Raw genomic sequence first — 14,340 nt, forward strand, 5'->3', positions numbered from 1 at the left:
CCACGAGTGGCTCTAGTTGTGGGACTTTGCTACGGCAAAGTCCCAGTTTGTTATCGAAATGTCAATTCTTTTTTTTTTTTTTTTTTTTCGATTTTTACACACCTTCCTGAGCTTAGACTACAATAGTTGCAGCAACCTTTCAACGTTCACGAACCTTAGATATAGGCGACGATGTGCATAAATATATTTTGGATCTTTTTTGCAAAACCGGAAGTGCCACAGTTCAATATGTGCAAGAATAGATAATCGGCTCTAGAAGTCGTATTTTTCGGTCGATTTTCTTTGGGTTTGCATTTTTGGAATCTACTGTTAAAATCTGAAAGAATAGCAGTTTCAAAATTTCAAAATTCGAAAATTTGTCGCAGACATTTTTTTTGCCAAATTTTGCATTTTTTTCATTTTTTTTGCTTTTTGTCTGATTAATCTGAAAAAAATTGAGCAAAGACAGTTTAAGAAAGTAAACAAAACGGTAGAGTCAAATTTTCAATTTTACTTCCGGTTTAAACATGAAATCGATGTTCACTTCCGGTTGAATATCTTCCGGTGTAATTTGTATAGGACAAAAAATTTTATGCTGATAGGTAGACAAAGTTATGACAAAAAAACCAAGAAAAAAAAATCCGGAACAGAAGTGAAACTTTGGCCGCCATTTTGATTTTTCTGAAATGATTCGATTTTTATTCGGACATAATGGCTCATCCAATTTAAATGATTTTGGTGTCAAATGAAAGAAGATAAAAAAAAAACATGACATTAGGAAGCCGTTTTTCGATTCTCAATTTTGCTTTTTTGCAACATCCGGTTGAATTTTTTCAAAGTTTGAAGGGTCATATCTCGTGATCTTGAACTTTGATGACCTTGACCTTCATAAGGTCAAAGGTCATTGACCTTAGCTATCAGTTAATACTTTGACATTTGACCTCCGACATGTACTTCCGGTTTTATAGCTTTCCGAAAACAGCCAAATTGGCAACTTTGGACTGCTCTAGCACGTGACCTAATTAACCTAGAGGGTTAATTTTTTCGGATTCTTAATGTGCTTTTCATGCTCTTTCAAGTGAATTATAACAATCGTTTTTTAAAGCAAAATTGAAATTCGTGAATTTTTCAAATTTGAGTTTTTTTTTTACAATATTTCTGTTTCTTTGAGCTTGGTGTGTATATATCTTATGACCTATTTTATGTAGAACATTGAAACTTGGAACACAACAAGACAATTTGAATATGAATTAACCTATGACAAAAAAGTTGAGGTGGGCGTGGCACATCCGGGTGGAATTACTAATTGTTTACATTTTGGGAAAGGGGCATAACTCGCATAGGATACATTTGTTCAAAAAGGAACTTTGCACACAATTACCTCATTATTTTGGCCAGTTTGTGTTGACCTATATCTTTTGACCTGTATGATGTAGAAGCTTTAAATTTGGGATACTACATAACATTCAGAATATCAATTAACCTATGCAAAAGAAATTGAGGTGGGCGTAGCACACCCGGGTTAAATTACTCATTATTGACAATTTTGACAAGGGACTTAACTCGCAACGTATACATTTGTTCAAAATGGAACTTTGCATACAATTACTTCATTCGTTGAGCCACGTTGTCTTAGAAGTTCGATTGTTTCAGCTTTATAGTTCAAAAAAAGGAACAGGTTTTGAAAATTCAAAATTTTCAATTTTTGACCTTGACCTTTTTTGACCCTGATTTTTGTAGGATCAAAGGTCATTCAAATTGGTTATCTATTTATACTTTTATATTTGCTGTCCTATCTCAACTTCCGGTTTTATAGCCGTATATATTTAAAAATTTTGATGACTTGTATCTCGTAACCTTGACCTTTGTTGACCCTCTCCCTTTCAATGTTAAATGTCATTGACCTTGGCTATCTTCTGATACTTTCATTTGTGAGGTCTGTCTACTTCCGTTATAACAATCTTCCAAAGAATTCTTCTCAACTTTAGACTGCTCTTGCGCGTGATGTAATTATCGTAGAAGGTTGATTTTTTCAGAGTCTTTTGCAATTTGCTACATTTGCAAAGTCCCACTCTGTGCCACGTGTGGCTCTAGTATTTCTTTGTTTCTGAAATTTTCCCTGTCTGAATTTTGGTTTATTTTACAAAGAGCACACAGCTTCAACTGTGACAGCTACATCAAATCTTAAAAACTAGTATTCTTTACTTTTTGACGATGTATGCCTTAAATGTATATTGGAACATTTTTGCAAAACCGGAAGTGCTACGTTGAAACATGTGCAAAAAATACAAAATGGGCTCTAGAAGTCGCAAATTTCAGTCGATTTTCTTCGGGTTTTCATTTTTAGAATCTACAAAGAATATCTGAACTGATAGCAGTAGAAAAAATTCGAAATTCGAAAATTCGTAGCACACTTTTTTCAGTCGAATTTTGCAATTTTTCACTTTTTTCGCCAATTGATCTTAAAATTTATGTGTGTAGACAACTCGCCAAAATAAAAAAAATGGTTTAATCAAAATTTTTGTATCACTTCCGGCTAACTCGTGAAAACGATTTTGACTTCCGGTTGAATAGCTTCCGGTGTAATTGATATATCTCAACAAAATGTATGCTGATCAGTAGTCATTTTTAAGACAAAAAAACGAAGAAAAAAAAATCCGGACCGGAAGTCATACTTTGGCCGCCATATTGATATGATACACTTTTGTAAAACTCAAAATGGGGCCTTAGGGTAGAGATGGATGTGAGTAATTTTGATGTATTTGTTAATTGCAATCGATTACCCAAAATTGCTTGGAAGCCGATTTTTGAATTTCGTTTTTGCTTTTTTGCAATTTCCGGTTGAATTTTTTCGATGTTTGGAGGCTCATATCTCATGACCTTGACCTTTAATGACCTTGACCTTCATTGGGTCAAAGGCCAATGACCTTTGCTATCACTTGATGCTTTGAAATCTGGCATCCGATATCTACTTCCGGTTTTATGAGTGTCTGAAAACAGCAAAATTTGCAAGTTTGAACTGCTCCAACATGTGACCTAATTAACCTAGAGTGTTATTTTTTTCAGATTCTTAAAGTGCATTTCATGCTCTTTCCAGCGATGTATAACAATCCTATTTTTAAAGCAAATTGAAATTCGTATATTTTTAAAATTTGAATGTTTATCACAGTATTTTTGTCTCTTTGAGCTTAGTTTATGTATATCTTATGACCTATTTCATCTAGAATCTAGAAATTTAGAATACTACTAGACATTTATAATATGAATAGAACTATTGCAAAATAGTTGATGTGGGCGTGGCACATCCGGGTCAAACTGCAAATTGTTTAAATCTGGGGTAGGGGCATAACTCGCATAGTTTACGTTTTTTCAAAAGGGACTTTGCACACAATTACATCATCCATTTGGCCAGATTGTGGTAAAAGGTCAGTTGTTTCAGCTTTATAGTTCAAAAAAAGGAACGGGTTTTAGAATTTCCATAATTTCAATTTTTGACATTGACCTTTGTTGACCTTCCTCTATACAAGGTCAAAGGTCATTGACTTGGGCTATTCGCAGATACTTTCATTTCTGACTTCTACTTCCGTTTTCACAACTTTCTGAAGAGAAAAATGGCTTAACTTTAGACTGCTCTAGCACGTGACCTAATTAACCGAAAAGGTCCATATTTTCAGAGTTTCTTGCAATTTGCCACAGTAGCAAAGTCCCACTCTGTGCCACGAGTGGGTCTAGTTTTTTTTTTTTTTCGATTTTTTGCACACCTTCCTGAGCTTAGACTACAATAGTTGCAGCAACCATTCAACATTCACGAACCTTAGATATAGGCGACGATGTGCATAAATATATTTTTGATCTTTTTTGCAAAACCGGAAGTGCCACAGTTCAATATATGGGAGAATAGATAATCGGCTCTAGAAGTCGTATTTTTCGGTCGATTTTCTTTGGGTTTGCATTTTTGGAATCTACTGTTAAAATCTGAAAGAATAGCAGTTTCAAAATTTCAAAATTCGAAAATTTGTCGCAGACATTTTTTTTGCCAAAATTTGCATTTTTTTCATTTTTTTTGCTTTTTGTCTGATTAATCTGAAAAAATTGAGCAAAGACAGTTTAAGAATGTAAACAGAATGGTACAGTCAAATTTTCAATTTCACTTCCGGTTTAAACAGGAAAACGATGTTCACTTCCGGTTGAATATCTTCCGGTGTAATTTGTACAGGACAAAAATTTTTATGCTGATAGGTAGACAAAGTTATGACAAAAAAACGAAGAAAAAAAAATTCGGAACAGACGTGAAACTTTGGCCGCCATTTTGATTTTTCTGAAATGATTCGATTTCTATTCAGACATAATGGCTCATCCGATTTAAATGATTTTGGTGTCAAATGAAAGAAGATAAAAAAAAACATGACATTAGGAAGCCGTTTTTCGATTCACAATTTTGCTTTTTTGTAACATCCGGTTGAATTTTTCCAAAGTTTGAAGGGTCATATCTCGTGATAGTGAACTTTGATGACCTTGACCTTCATAAGGTCAAAGGTCATTGACCTTAGCTATCAGTTAATACTTTGACATTTGACCTCCGACATGTACTTCCGGTTTTATAGCTGTCCGAAAACAGCCAAATTCGCAACTTTGGACTGCTCTAGCACTGACCTAATTAACCTAGAGGGTTAATTTTTTCGGATTCTTAATGTGCTTTTCATGCTCTTTCAAATGATTTATAACAATCGTTTTTTAAAGCAAAATTGAAATTCGTGAATTTTTCAAATTTGAGTTTTTTTTTACAATATTTCTGTTTCTTTGAGCTTGGTGTGTATATATCTTATGACCTATTTTATGTAGAACATTGAAACTTGGAACACAACAAGACAATTTGAATATAAATTAACCTATGACAAAAAAGTTGAGGTGGGCGTGGCACATCCGGGTTGAATTACTAATTGTTTACATTTTGAGAAAGGGGCATAACTCGCATAGGATACATTTGTTCAAAAAGGAACTTTGCACACAATTACCTCATTATTTTGGCCAGTTTGTGTTAATAGGTCAATTGTTTCAGCTTTATAGTTCCAAAAAAGGAACAGGTTTTGAAATTTCCATATTTTCAATTTTCTATTTTGACCTTTATTGACTCTTGTTGACCTATATATTTTGACCTGTATGATGTAGAAGCTTTAAATTTGGAACACAACTTAACATTCAGAATATCAATTAACCTATGCAAAAGAAATTGAGGTGGGCCTAGCACATCCGGGTTAAATTACTCATTATTGACAATTTTGGCAAGGGACATACCTCGCAACGTATACATTTGTTCAAAATGGAACTTTGCATACAATTACTTCATCCGTTGAGCCACGTTGTCTTGGAATTTCGATTGTTTCAGCATTATAGTTCAAAAAAAGGAACAGCTTTTGAAAATTCAAAATTTTCAATTTTTGACCTTGACCTTTTTTGACCCTGATTTTTGTAGGATTAAAGGTCATTCACATTGGCTATCTATTTATACTTTTATATTTTCTGTCCTATCTCCACTTCCGGTTTTATAGCCGTATATATTTAAAAATTTTGATGACTTTTATCTCGTAACCTTGACCTTTTTTGACCGTCTCCCTTTCAATGTCAAATGTCATTGATCTTGGCTATCTTCTGATACTTTCATTTGTGAGGTCTGTCTACTTCCATTATAACAATCTTCCAAAGAATTCTTCTCAACTTTAGACAGCTCTTGCGCGTGAACTTATTGTCGTAGAAGGTTGATTTTTTCAGAGTCTTTTGCATTTTGCTACATTTGCAAAGTCCCACTCTGTGCCACGTGTGGCTCTAGTTTATGATTGTTGTCCATAAGTACAGCTAATAAAGTATGTTTTAAATTTTATTTCAAATGATATTTTTTTTTTATATTGTAGGGGGAAAGAAAGATGAAGATTTGATTTTACCAACCAACTCCTCACTGAGTGCAACACTTGGTCAAGATGAGGTTTGGAGATATTTGTATTTTCATGTAAACTACATCTAGTAATAGAAATATGTTACTAGAAGTTCATCATAAAAAGTCAATATTTGGAACTTTTTTGTGTGATTTTATACTTTTAACCCTAAAAGCAGCATAATTACGCAATATATACCTGGGGGTCGAGTAAAGTGGTCTTTACCAAGTGACGTCAAATAGCATTAACATTATAAGCTTTAAGTTATATTACTTGGAGTTCTGGTTTATGATGTTTATTATGTTACACTCAGTGTTCAAAGGGTTAAGCTCTTCTATCTTTCCGAAAAGACAAAATTTATGTTAAAAAGATGTGATCTAATATTATTTGATATTCTAGAGTCTCGATAGATATATTGGCAATAAAAAAGGTACACTATGCAAGTTTGAAGTTAATGTAATAAGAACTCATGTAATAAAATTGACTATCTATTTTCTTCAGCTCAGAGCAAAGACAACTGTTGCTGTTGATTCAAGTTTCAAAGAGGATAAGATGTGGTTAAATGGGAAGTGAGTGGTTCATTATAATTTTAATGAAATCTAATCAGTAAACTTTCTTTATAATCAATACAATATGAAATATAAACATAAAACTTTGTGTGTTGATGTAAGGGTGATAAGAGAAGTTGGTGTGTTATATAAGCTGAAATTAGCTATTAAAAGAAATTATGCTGTGAAACTTTTTAAAATATACTAAATATTATTAGAAGACTGGTTAGGTCTTGAAGTGAAAGTGAAATTATTACGAGAATGTATTTAAATATTATAATGTTTAATTTATCTTTGAAAAAATTTTCAAAAATAATTTTTAATTTGATAGGAATGATGATTTTTGTTATATTGATGAGACTTTGTCTGTTTCAATTTTTTTTTTAATTCAACATTGTTATGTTTACACACCAATGTATGTGTGACCTTACATGCTTATGTATCTTTCGATCTTTACAGGGAAGAAGGTGTTGTTTCTAAAAGAATTCAGAATGTTTTTAGAGAAAGTGAGTTATTTCAAATTAGTTTTTAAATACTGTTTAAAAGTTATTGTAAAATAAATTATATAACACATATATGTCTCAAAATAACAGTACTTCATAATATTTTAGTTTTGATTTTTGCAAAAGAATAATGTTTCAGTTCGAAGAAGAGCAAGAAAAAGAAAGGGAAACCAAGATTCAGTAGATGGTCTTAATCAAAAAATTCATATTTGTTCAGAAAATAATTTCCCCACAGCTGCAGGATTAGCATCATCTGCTGCAGGATATGCCTGTTTAGGTATGTTTTTTTTAAACACATATTTTGAAATTTCTGGATAACAGTGTCCCTTATGTAGTTTAATTATATGTAAACTGTTCAATTGATCCGTCTAAACCAAGAATATTTGTGAAAATTCATATTCTACTAACACTTAAGCTGAAGGTATAACAATATTTATTTAAAAAGAAACAGGTGTACTTAATTAATTTTTTCAATTTATTTACAGTATATTCTCTGAGCAAGTTGTTTAATGTTCAAGGAGAAATTTCTGATATTGCCAGGTGAGTGTGTATCATCAAAACTTTTTTGATTTACTGTCAAAAATATAGCAGAACAATTGTTTGCTTAGTACTGAACACAACTCAAAATTTCTTGTTGCTAAATTATTATTATCTGGTAAGAAGTTGTGCTGTAGTTGGTCAGGTTGACCAAACACTGATGACTTTCCAAAAATTAATAGAAACAAACAAGTAAAATTGGCAAGCTGTTAATAGCATACAAAACTAAACATGGAAATAGCACAAACGTATTTCACAGCAATTTTTGTCACCATCTCAACTTAATGGGTCAAATTTTTAAAAAGATTTCAACAAAGCCTTTCAAATCATATTTAAAGCCATTTCTAAACCTTTAAAATATGATTCGACTTATAAAGTTGAGGACGTAAAAATTGTTGTAAACGGCTTTCATGTATGTTTTATTTCCATGTAAGAACCATACATAGTTTATGGCTGTTTACTTCCAAAGACTAATCACCATTTTTGTTATTCTAGACTAGGATCAGGCAGTGCTTGTAGAAGTATTTATGGTGGGTTTGTAGAATGGCAGATGGGAAGCTTGTCTGATGGATCAGATTCTATAGCTAAACAAGTAACACATGATCATCATTGGCCAGAAATGTGTATTTTAGTTTTAGTGGTAAGTTTTAGTAGCTTTCATTTAATGGCAAAAATGACATTTCATATTTGCCCTCAAACCATCCTGCAATAAATGGGTTATCCACTTTCTGTTTATTGTAATAATACTAGCTATACCTTTTTTTTGCACTGTCCTTCTGCTCCTTCTTTGGGGAGAGTATGTTTCTATCAGAATCAGCTGTTCTAGTATCTGAACCATCGACAGTTGGAAATCGAAAAAGAACAGGCAAATGCTGCTGTCCTGGCAAAATTTCCCTCACTGCACTCTGCATGGCGTTGCCCGTCTTCATTAGCCCACATGGTGCAGAAAAGTAGGACGTAAAAACTCCATTCATTTCATTTCATTTCTAGTATCTGAAGTTTTCTTTCTCTATCTATCACATCTATCTCTAGGTGTCTGATCAAAAGAAACATACTGGTAGTACTCAAGGAATGCAGATCAGTGTACAGAACAGTACCTTATTACAGAAACGTATAGAAATTGTACCTAATAGAATCAAAAATATAACAAAAGCTATTATTGATAAAGATTTTGTGACATTTGCAGAGATAACCATGAAGGTAATGTTTAATGCTTTATAATTTAAATCACAATTCCGTTTACATGGTATCACACAATTTGATTGGAAAACGGCGGTCATGGCATTTAGTTTATAACTGTGTAAACGGAATGAAAATATAAGCTCCGCCCCTTAACAGACTACTTATATCATTGAGTTTGATGAGTTGCTTTGAACGTCAGCAAAGCCAAAATCGACACATCACTGAATGAATAAGGTATTTTCTAAATTCCTTCAAATGTGCACACTCCAAATTCCAACAATATCATGACTTCTGGACTAATTTAGAAAACTTGTCTTTCAATAATTGAACTTCCAATTTGGCCGCTCTGTTAACTTTCATGTAGTGGACACTAGACTATAAATAGGTGAACCTCTTATTGCTGATCTCTTGGACGTACCTATTGTTAGTATCAGTTCATTAACCTTATGTTAAAATGTAATGTATTTATGCACCAATTTAGTGCCTTGAGGATGGGTTTCCTTATCTTTTAGTGTTAAATTAAGCAAACTATTTGATTAATTGGTGTTTCTAATGAATTATCATGTATTCTTAATCATACCATAATGTTCTTATATTGCATGTAATTAAGAGTTTTAACCAATCATGAATGTCCATGTATGACAGTCTGGATAAACAAAAAAACTTTTTACCTTTCTTGGTCGGTCACTCATTTGAATTCTGCTGGTAATTCTCTTCTAATTTAGCTAATTATGGACATTTGAGAGAAATTGGTATTTTTCGAAGTCATTAGAACACCTCTACTTTCTATTCATATAAGTATTAGCATTTTCATTTCCATAAATGAAAAAAAGGGAACCCATCCTTAAGTTGTTGTTATATTACATAAATATTTAAACACTTATTCGAGATGATTTAATTATAAGGAATGGCCAGGTCATTCCTTAAATATTAAATGATATTACAAGATCAAGGCTTGAAATAAGCGACCAGTCACGGACCCTGTACAATTTCGGAAAATGTCCAGTTCCGGTACAATCTCGTTTAAGCCGGATTATAAATATTCCCTATGGCCTATTTGAATTACTCAAACTATTCTTAGCTAGTTGTTAACCTGTATTGTACTTGCAGGTGAGAAAAAAGTGAATTTCAGTCCTAAATTGATGGGTTTTAATTGCAATTTTTCAATTGAAAATACTGTATTTTTATGAACAAAATTTCAAATGTCCGACACAAATTGAATAGTGCCAGACAAAACAAAATGTCCGGAGTAATGGAGTAATTTCAAGCCTTGTACAAGATGGAAGTACACAGAGTTTGTACAAAGATCAAAATTGTTAATCTAAGAGGCCAGTTTATGACATTCAATTGCTGTGAAGACAGTGAGCTCATGACACGTCTTACCTCCCAACAACGTGAACAAGCCATCGGACGATTAAATGCTGGACAATGCGCTCAAATCATTGCCAATGCATTTAACTGTATTGTACGAACCATTGAGAGACTTCGTATTCATTACAACGCCACCAACAGCACTGATGACCGTCCACTTAATGGTCATCCCCGAATCACAACACCTAGACAAGACGGCTATATCCAGCGGCAACATCTGCATGACAGATTCACCACAGCCAGACATCAGCAACCTATCAGTGCTGATACCGTTCGAACTCGGCTCGCATACAGGGGTCCAGTGCTCACTCCCCATCATCGTCAGCAACGTCTTGCTTTGGTCACCAACAACAACTACAACTACATCAGTAGTGGAGGATCCATGTGTTCTCAGATGAGAGTCAGTACTGCATTTCCACTGCAGATAGCGGTGAATGTTTTACAGATCAATGTGTGGTTGAAATAGACCCGTGGGGAAGACCAAGCATTATGGTATGGGGTGCAATTGGCATCAATCAGAAACTTGTTGTCCTCCAGAATATCGGCCCAGACAGAGGCCATGGAGTCAAGCTGCCGTGACATCGACCAGGTTCTCTTACCCCACTTTGGACCGCACTTTGTAAGATGCCAAAGCCACACATTCAAGCATGACAATGGCCGTCCACACCCACCAGAACCTTCCTTCAACAGCATAACATCATATGCCATGGCCCTCACTCAGCCCGGACTTAAGTCCAAAGATGACTAAACCAGATCCAACCGCTTCCAAGAAATGCAACAGAACTCAGCGCAGCTTTCCATTCTCTTCACTCCATGAAGGGAAGATGCTGGGTCATTATCATTTTATCAATACACAAGATGGACACACTAGATACTGACTTTCAGCCTTCATCTGTAAAGATCACATGTTCAGAACCTTGATATGTCATTGATAGTACATTTCACCAATACTAGTTGTCACAATTATGATCTCTATATTTGAACATTACAGGATAGCAATCAGTTTCATGCAATATGTTTAGATACATATCCACCTATATCTTATCTCACAGATGTGTCACGTCAGATAATCAGTTTTGTTCACCAGTTCAATGACCATTGTCAGCAAACTAAGGTATGTTTATTACTCATCATTTAAGGGATTGTAAAGTGGTTTTTCTGAATTTTGTATGTGTATCGGGGACATTAATAACGTCTATGATTCCTTCAATTCCATTAAGACTGTTTGATGACATCACGAAACATGAAAGACTTTATGTGATAAAGCATATTTCTCGATTAGTGACCTCATCAAACACTTAGAAATCAGAAAACCTTTTTACAATCCCTTTAAGTTGTAGACTTAAGAAAATACTAAATTGTTAATATCTGCCATATTAAAAAAATCATTTTTGCAAATGTCATTCTTCGGGTGTCAACACAGAATTGTAGTCAGGAATGTACAACAATTTACTCTCTTGCATCTGTCATGCATCAAATGAGTTGGAATCATTTGGTACATGAATACTAACTGTCATTACTCATTATTTTTTCATTATTGATGTTTAGGTAGCATATACATTTGACGCTGGTCCAAATGCTTGTTTATATCTATTGGAAGAAGATTTACCTCGGGTAGTATCACTAGTTAATCATTACTTTCCACCACAAAATAACGGCTTGACATTAACAATACAAGGTCGGCCAGTGACCTTACAGACACCAACTCAGGTAGTTATAAAACTAATTCGACTTTAAGTGATCATTGTCTAATTAAACAGATAAAAATCAATGAGTTAACGTCCTAGTTTTTCGAATAATGTTTGATTTCAAGCATGTAAAAAGGACAATATTTGTGACAGATTGGAAAATATTAATAATTATCATTTAAGGAAAAGTCCAGTTGAAAACCCAAAAATTACAGATAACTTTATGACTAAAGGTTGAGTATTTCATACATGTAATTGTTACTGTACTGCCAATTATTCTAATTAAAACAAAGCTGTAAGTCGGAATATATTACCTTGCCTGGCAAGCTATCTTCATTAATCTGATTCATGCAGGTTTGTAAGTAATAATTCTGAGATTTGAAGAAAGATCATTATTCATAGTTGATGACCTGCCTTTATTTATTACAGGAAGATAAAGATGCTATTAATATACCTGTTTCACCAAATTCTATCAAATATTTAATAAACACTAAGGTAATAATCATTATTTTATTTCTATTATGAAGCCCAATCTTTGTTATATATAACATAATTTCATTTTAACTCTTTAAAATTTTGTTCTTCTTTTGTCATCTTTTGACTTAAGAAATATCCTTTCCTACCAGAAAAATTATTCTTAAAAATTGTCGAAGTAAGCTATTTTTTATGTCAAAGACTAAGCCTTCTAATATAAATGTGTTAAATAAATTTGTAATTTCTAAATGAATAAATGCTACACTACAGATTTAAAAAGAATGATATAAGAGTAAATTTCAGTATTTGAAAACAAACCACTTTGTTAAGTAACAGAATTAAAAGGACCCATTTTCAAGGGTTGATTTGGGTCTTGAATATATGTAAATAGTCTTCAAAAGTGCTAGAAATGTACAAAAATCACATAATTTCTTCAAAAATACCTCAAAATATGAATTTCACTCTTTATTTCCATATATTTCTTTTCTATATATCACAGAATATCTTACAATGATTAGTCGTCATTTTAACAATCAAACACAAATAATTCTGAACACACATGAATTTGAAGGCTAAAATTTCGAGGGTGAGCTGTGAACACTATTACTGATTAACTTAAATCTGTCCCTTTAATTTGGGCCTGTATTGTTTTACTTATTATCCACCCTAAAATAAAGTGGACAGCTCATAATGAAAAGATATCTGTGCTTGATTATACTACTATCATGATAATACTTTTCTTTTTCAGATAGGTAAAGGACCTCAAGTTTTGTCAGATCCCAAAGAATGTTTATTAAATGATGACGGATTACCAAAGTCTTTACAGAGCCAATAAAGTGTCTTAATTTTAACTTTTTACTTATTATAACTGTTGAGTTGATTTGATATTTTATAGCAGTACTAGCACAATACACTAGTGAATCAATATATTTTGATATGACATGCAACAATATCGCTACTTTACGATTCTAGGCATTCTGAACGTGTGTAAAAATATATCTTGATTGTCCATTCGTAAATATAACATGTTAGCAGTAAGATGTCGACATTTAATATATTTAATATATGTAAAATAAATGTGTGTATAAAACATTGAAAATTCAAAGTTTAAGTACTAAGTTTAATCTATTACCCAATAAAACAATACATTGTATCATGGCATGATTGGCAATAACCAAAACTAGTCTATAGATAAACCAGCTTGTTAATTCAACTTGAAGCTTAGTTAACAAATTGAGGACAAAGTGGTGTTTTATTATAGTATTATCAATGAATATATTATCATGTCCGGTACAATTGTAAGCATGGACTAATCCAGGGAGTTCCTTTTCCCAATCAGATTTCTGACTCGGTTGCAATGTTCCACGCATATCCAAGGTAGTCCTGTTGAATCTTTCGCACATTCTGTTGCCGAGCGGATGGTAAGGTGTTGCATACCAGAAAGTAGACATAATTCCTCAAATATCTTGTTTTCGAAGCTTCCTCCTCTGTCACTGTGTTTTCTCTTTGGGAATCCGTAGTGGACAATAAAATTCTCATAGAATACTCGTGCAGTGGTAATGGGTGTCATATTACGGGTAGGGATGGCTTGAGCGTACCTAGTGAAGTGGTCAGTGATGACAAGTATATCCACCTTTCGACTCCTTTAAACTTAAGTAATCCATACTAACGAGTTCCATGGGCTGATTGGTACTCGTGGTACTCTACTGTTCGTTGATGTTTTCCTCATTATGCATCTAGTACATTTCTTGATGTACTCCTCAACATCTGTGCTCATTCTAGGCCAATAGACACGTTCCCTGAGAAGAGAAGGTTCTATCTTTCCGTAAGTGATCTATGTCATCGTGAAGTCCTTGAAGTGCCGTCTTCCTATCCAGTTTTGGTAAAACTAGTTGGAAGTACTTTACGATATAGGGTATCGGACAACAACATTAGATGGTCAAATTCTTTCAATATAATACTGCTTCCTCTGATGATGTAGGTGGAGACCGCAGTATGGATTGGTCCTTTTTTATTGGATATTCCTGTTGTCTTTTCATCCAATCGAGGTTGTTGTTTCTTCAGTTATTGCCCATTTCAGCGAAAGAAATTCCAATTTGTGTTCAAGGTAATTCTTTTCCGATTTACT

General features: G+C 33.4%; 1 protein-coding gene across 1 annotated transcript in view; it reads left to right on the top strand.

The window, feature by feature from the left end:
• LOTGIDRAFT_211321 (hypothetical protein) overlaps positions 1 to 13,321 on the top strand; it is a gene marked incomplete at its 5' end in the record, with an annotated part of 26,895 nt that extends 13,574 nt beyond the window's left edge. The window contains 11 exons of the mRNA XM_009068234.1: positions 5,889 to 5,959; positions 6,411 to 6,478; positions 6,917 to 6,963; positions 7,112 to 7,237; positions 7,446 to 7,500; positions 7,993 to 8,137; positions 8,530 to 8,697; positions 11,042 to 11,164; positions 11,599 to 11,760; positions 12,168 to 12,233; positions 12,961 to 13,321. Coding sequence (XP_009066482.1) covers positions 5,889 to 5,959; positions 6,411 to 6,478; positions 6,917 to 6,963; positions 7,112 to 7,237; positions 7,446 to 7,500; positions 7,993 to 8,137; positions 8,530 to 8,697; positions 11,042 to 11,164; positions 11,599 to 11,760; positions 12,168 to 12,233; positions 12,961 to 13,047 — 1,118 coding nt within the window. The 3' untranslated portion in view covers positions 13,048 to 13,321. The remainder of the gene's footprint in view (positions 1 to 5,888; positions 5,960 to 6,410; positions 6,479 to 6,916; positions 6,964 to 7,111; positions 7,238 to 7,445; positions 7,501 to 7,992; positions 8,138 to 8,529; positions 8,698 to 11,041; positions 11,165 to 11,598; positions 11,761 to 12,167; positions 12,234 to 12,960) is intronic.
• Between the last annotated feature and the right edge of the window lie 1,019 nt (positions 13,322 to 14,340).

Source organism: Lottia gigantea, assembly GCF_000327385.1.
Source record: "Lottia gigantea unplaced genomic scaffold LOTGIsca_9, whole genome shotgun sequence".
In the NCBI taxonomy this organism is placed as follows: Eukaryota; Metazoa; Mollusca; class Gastropoda; family Lottiidae; genus Lottia; species Lottia gigantea.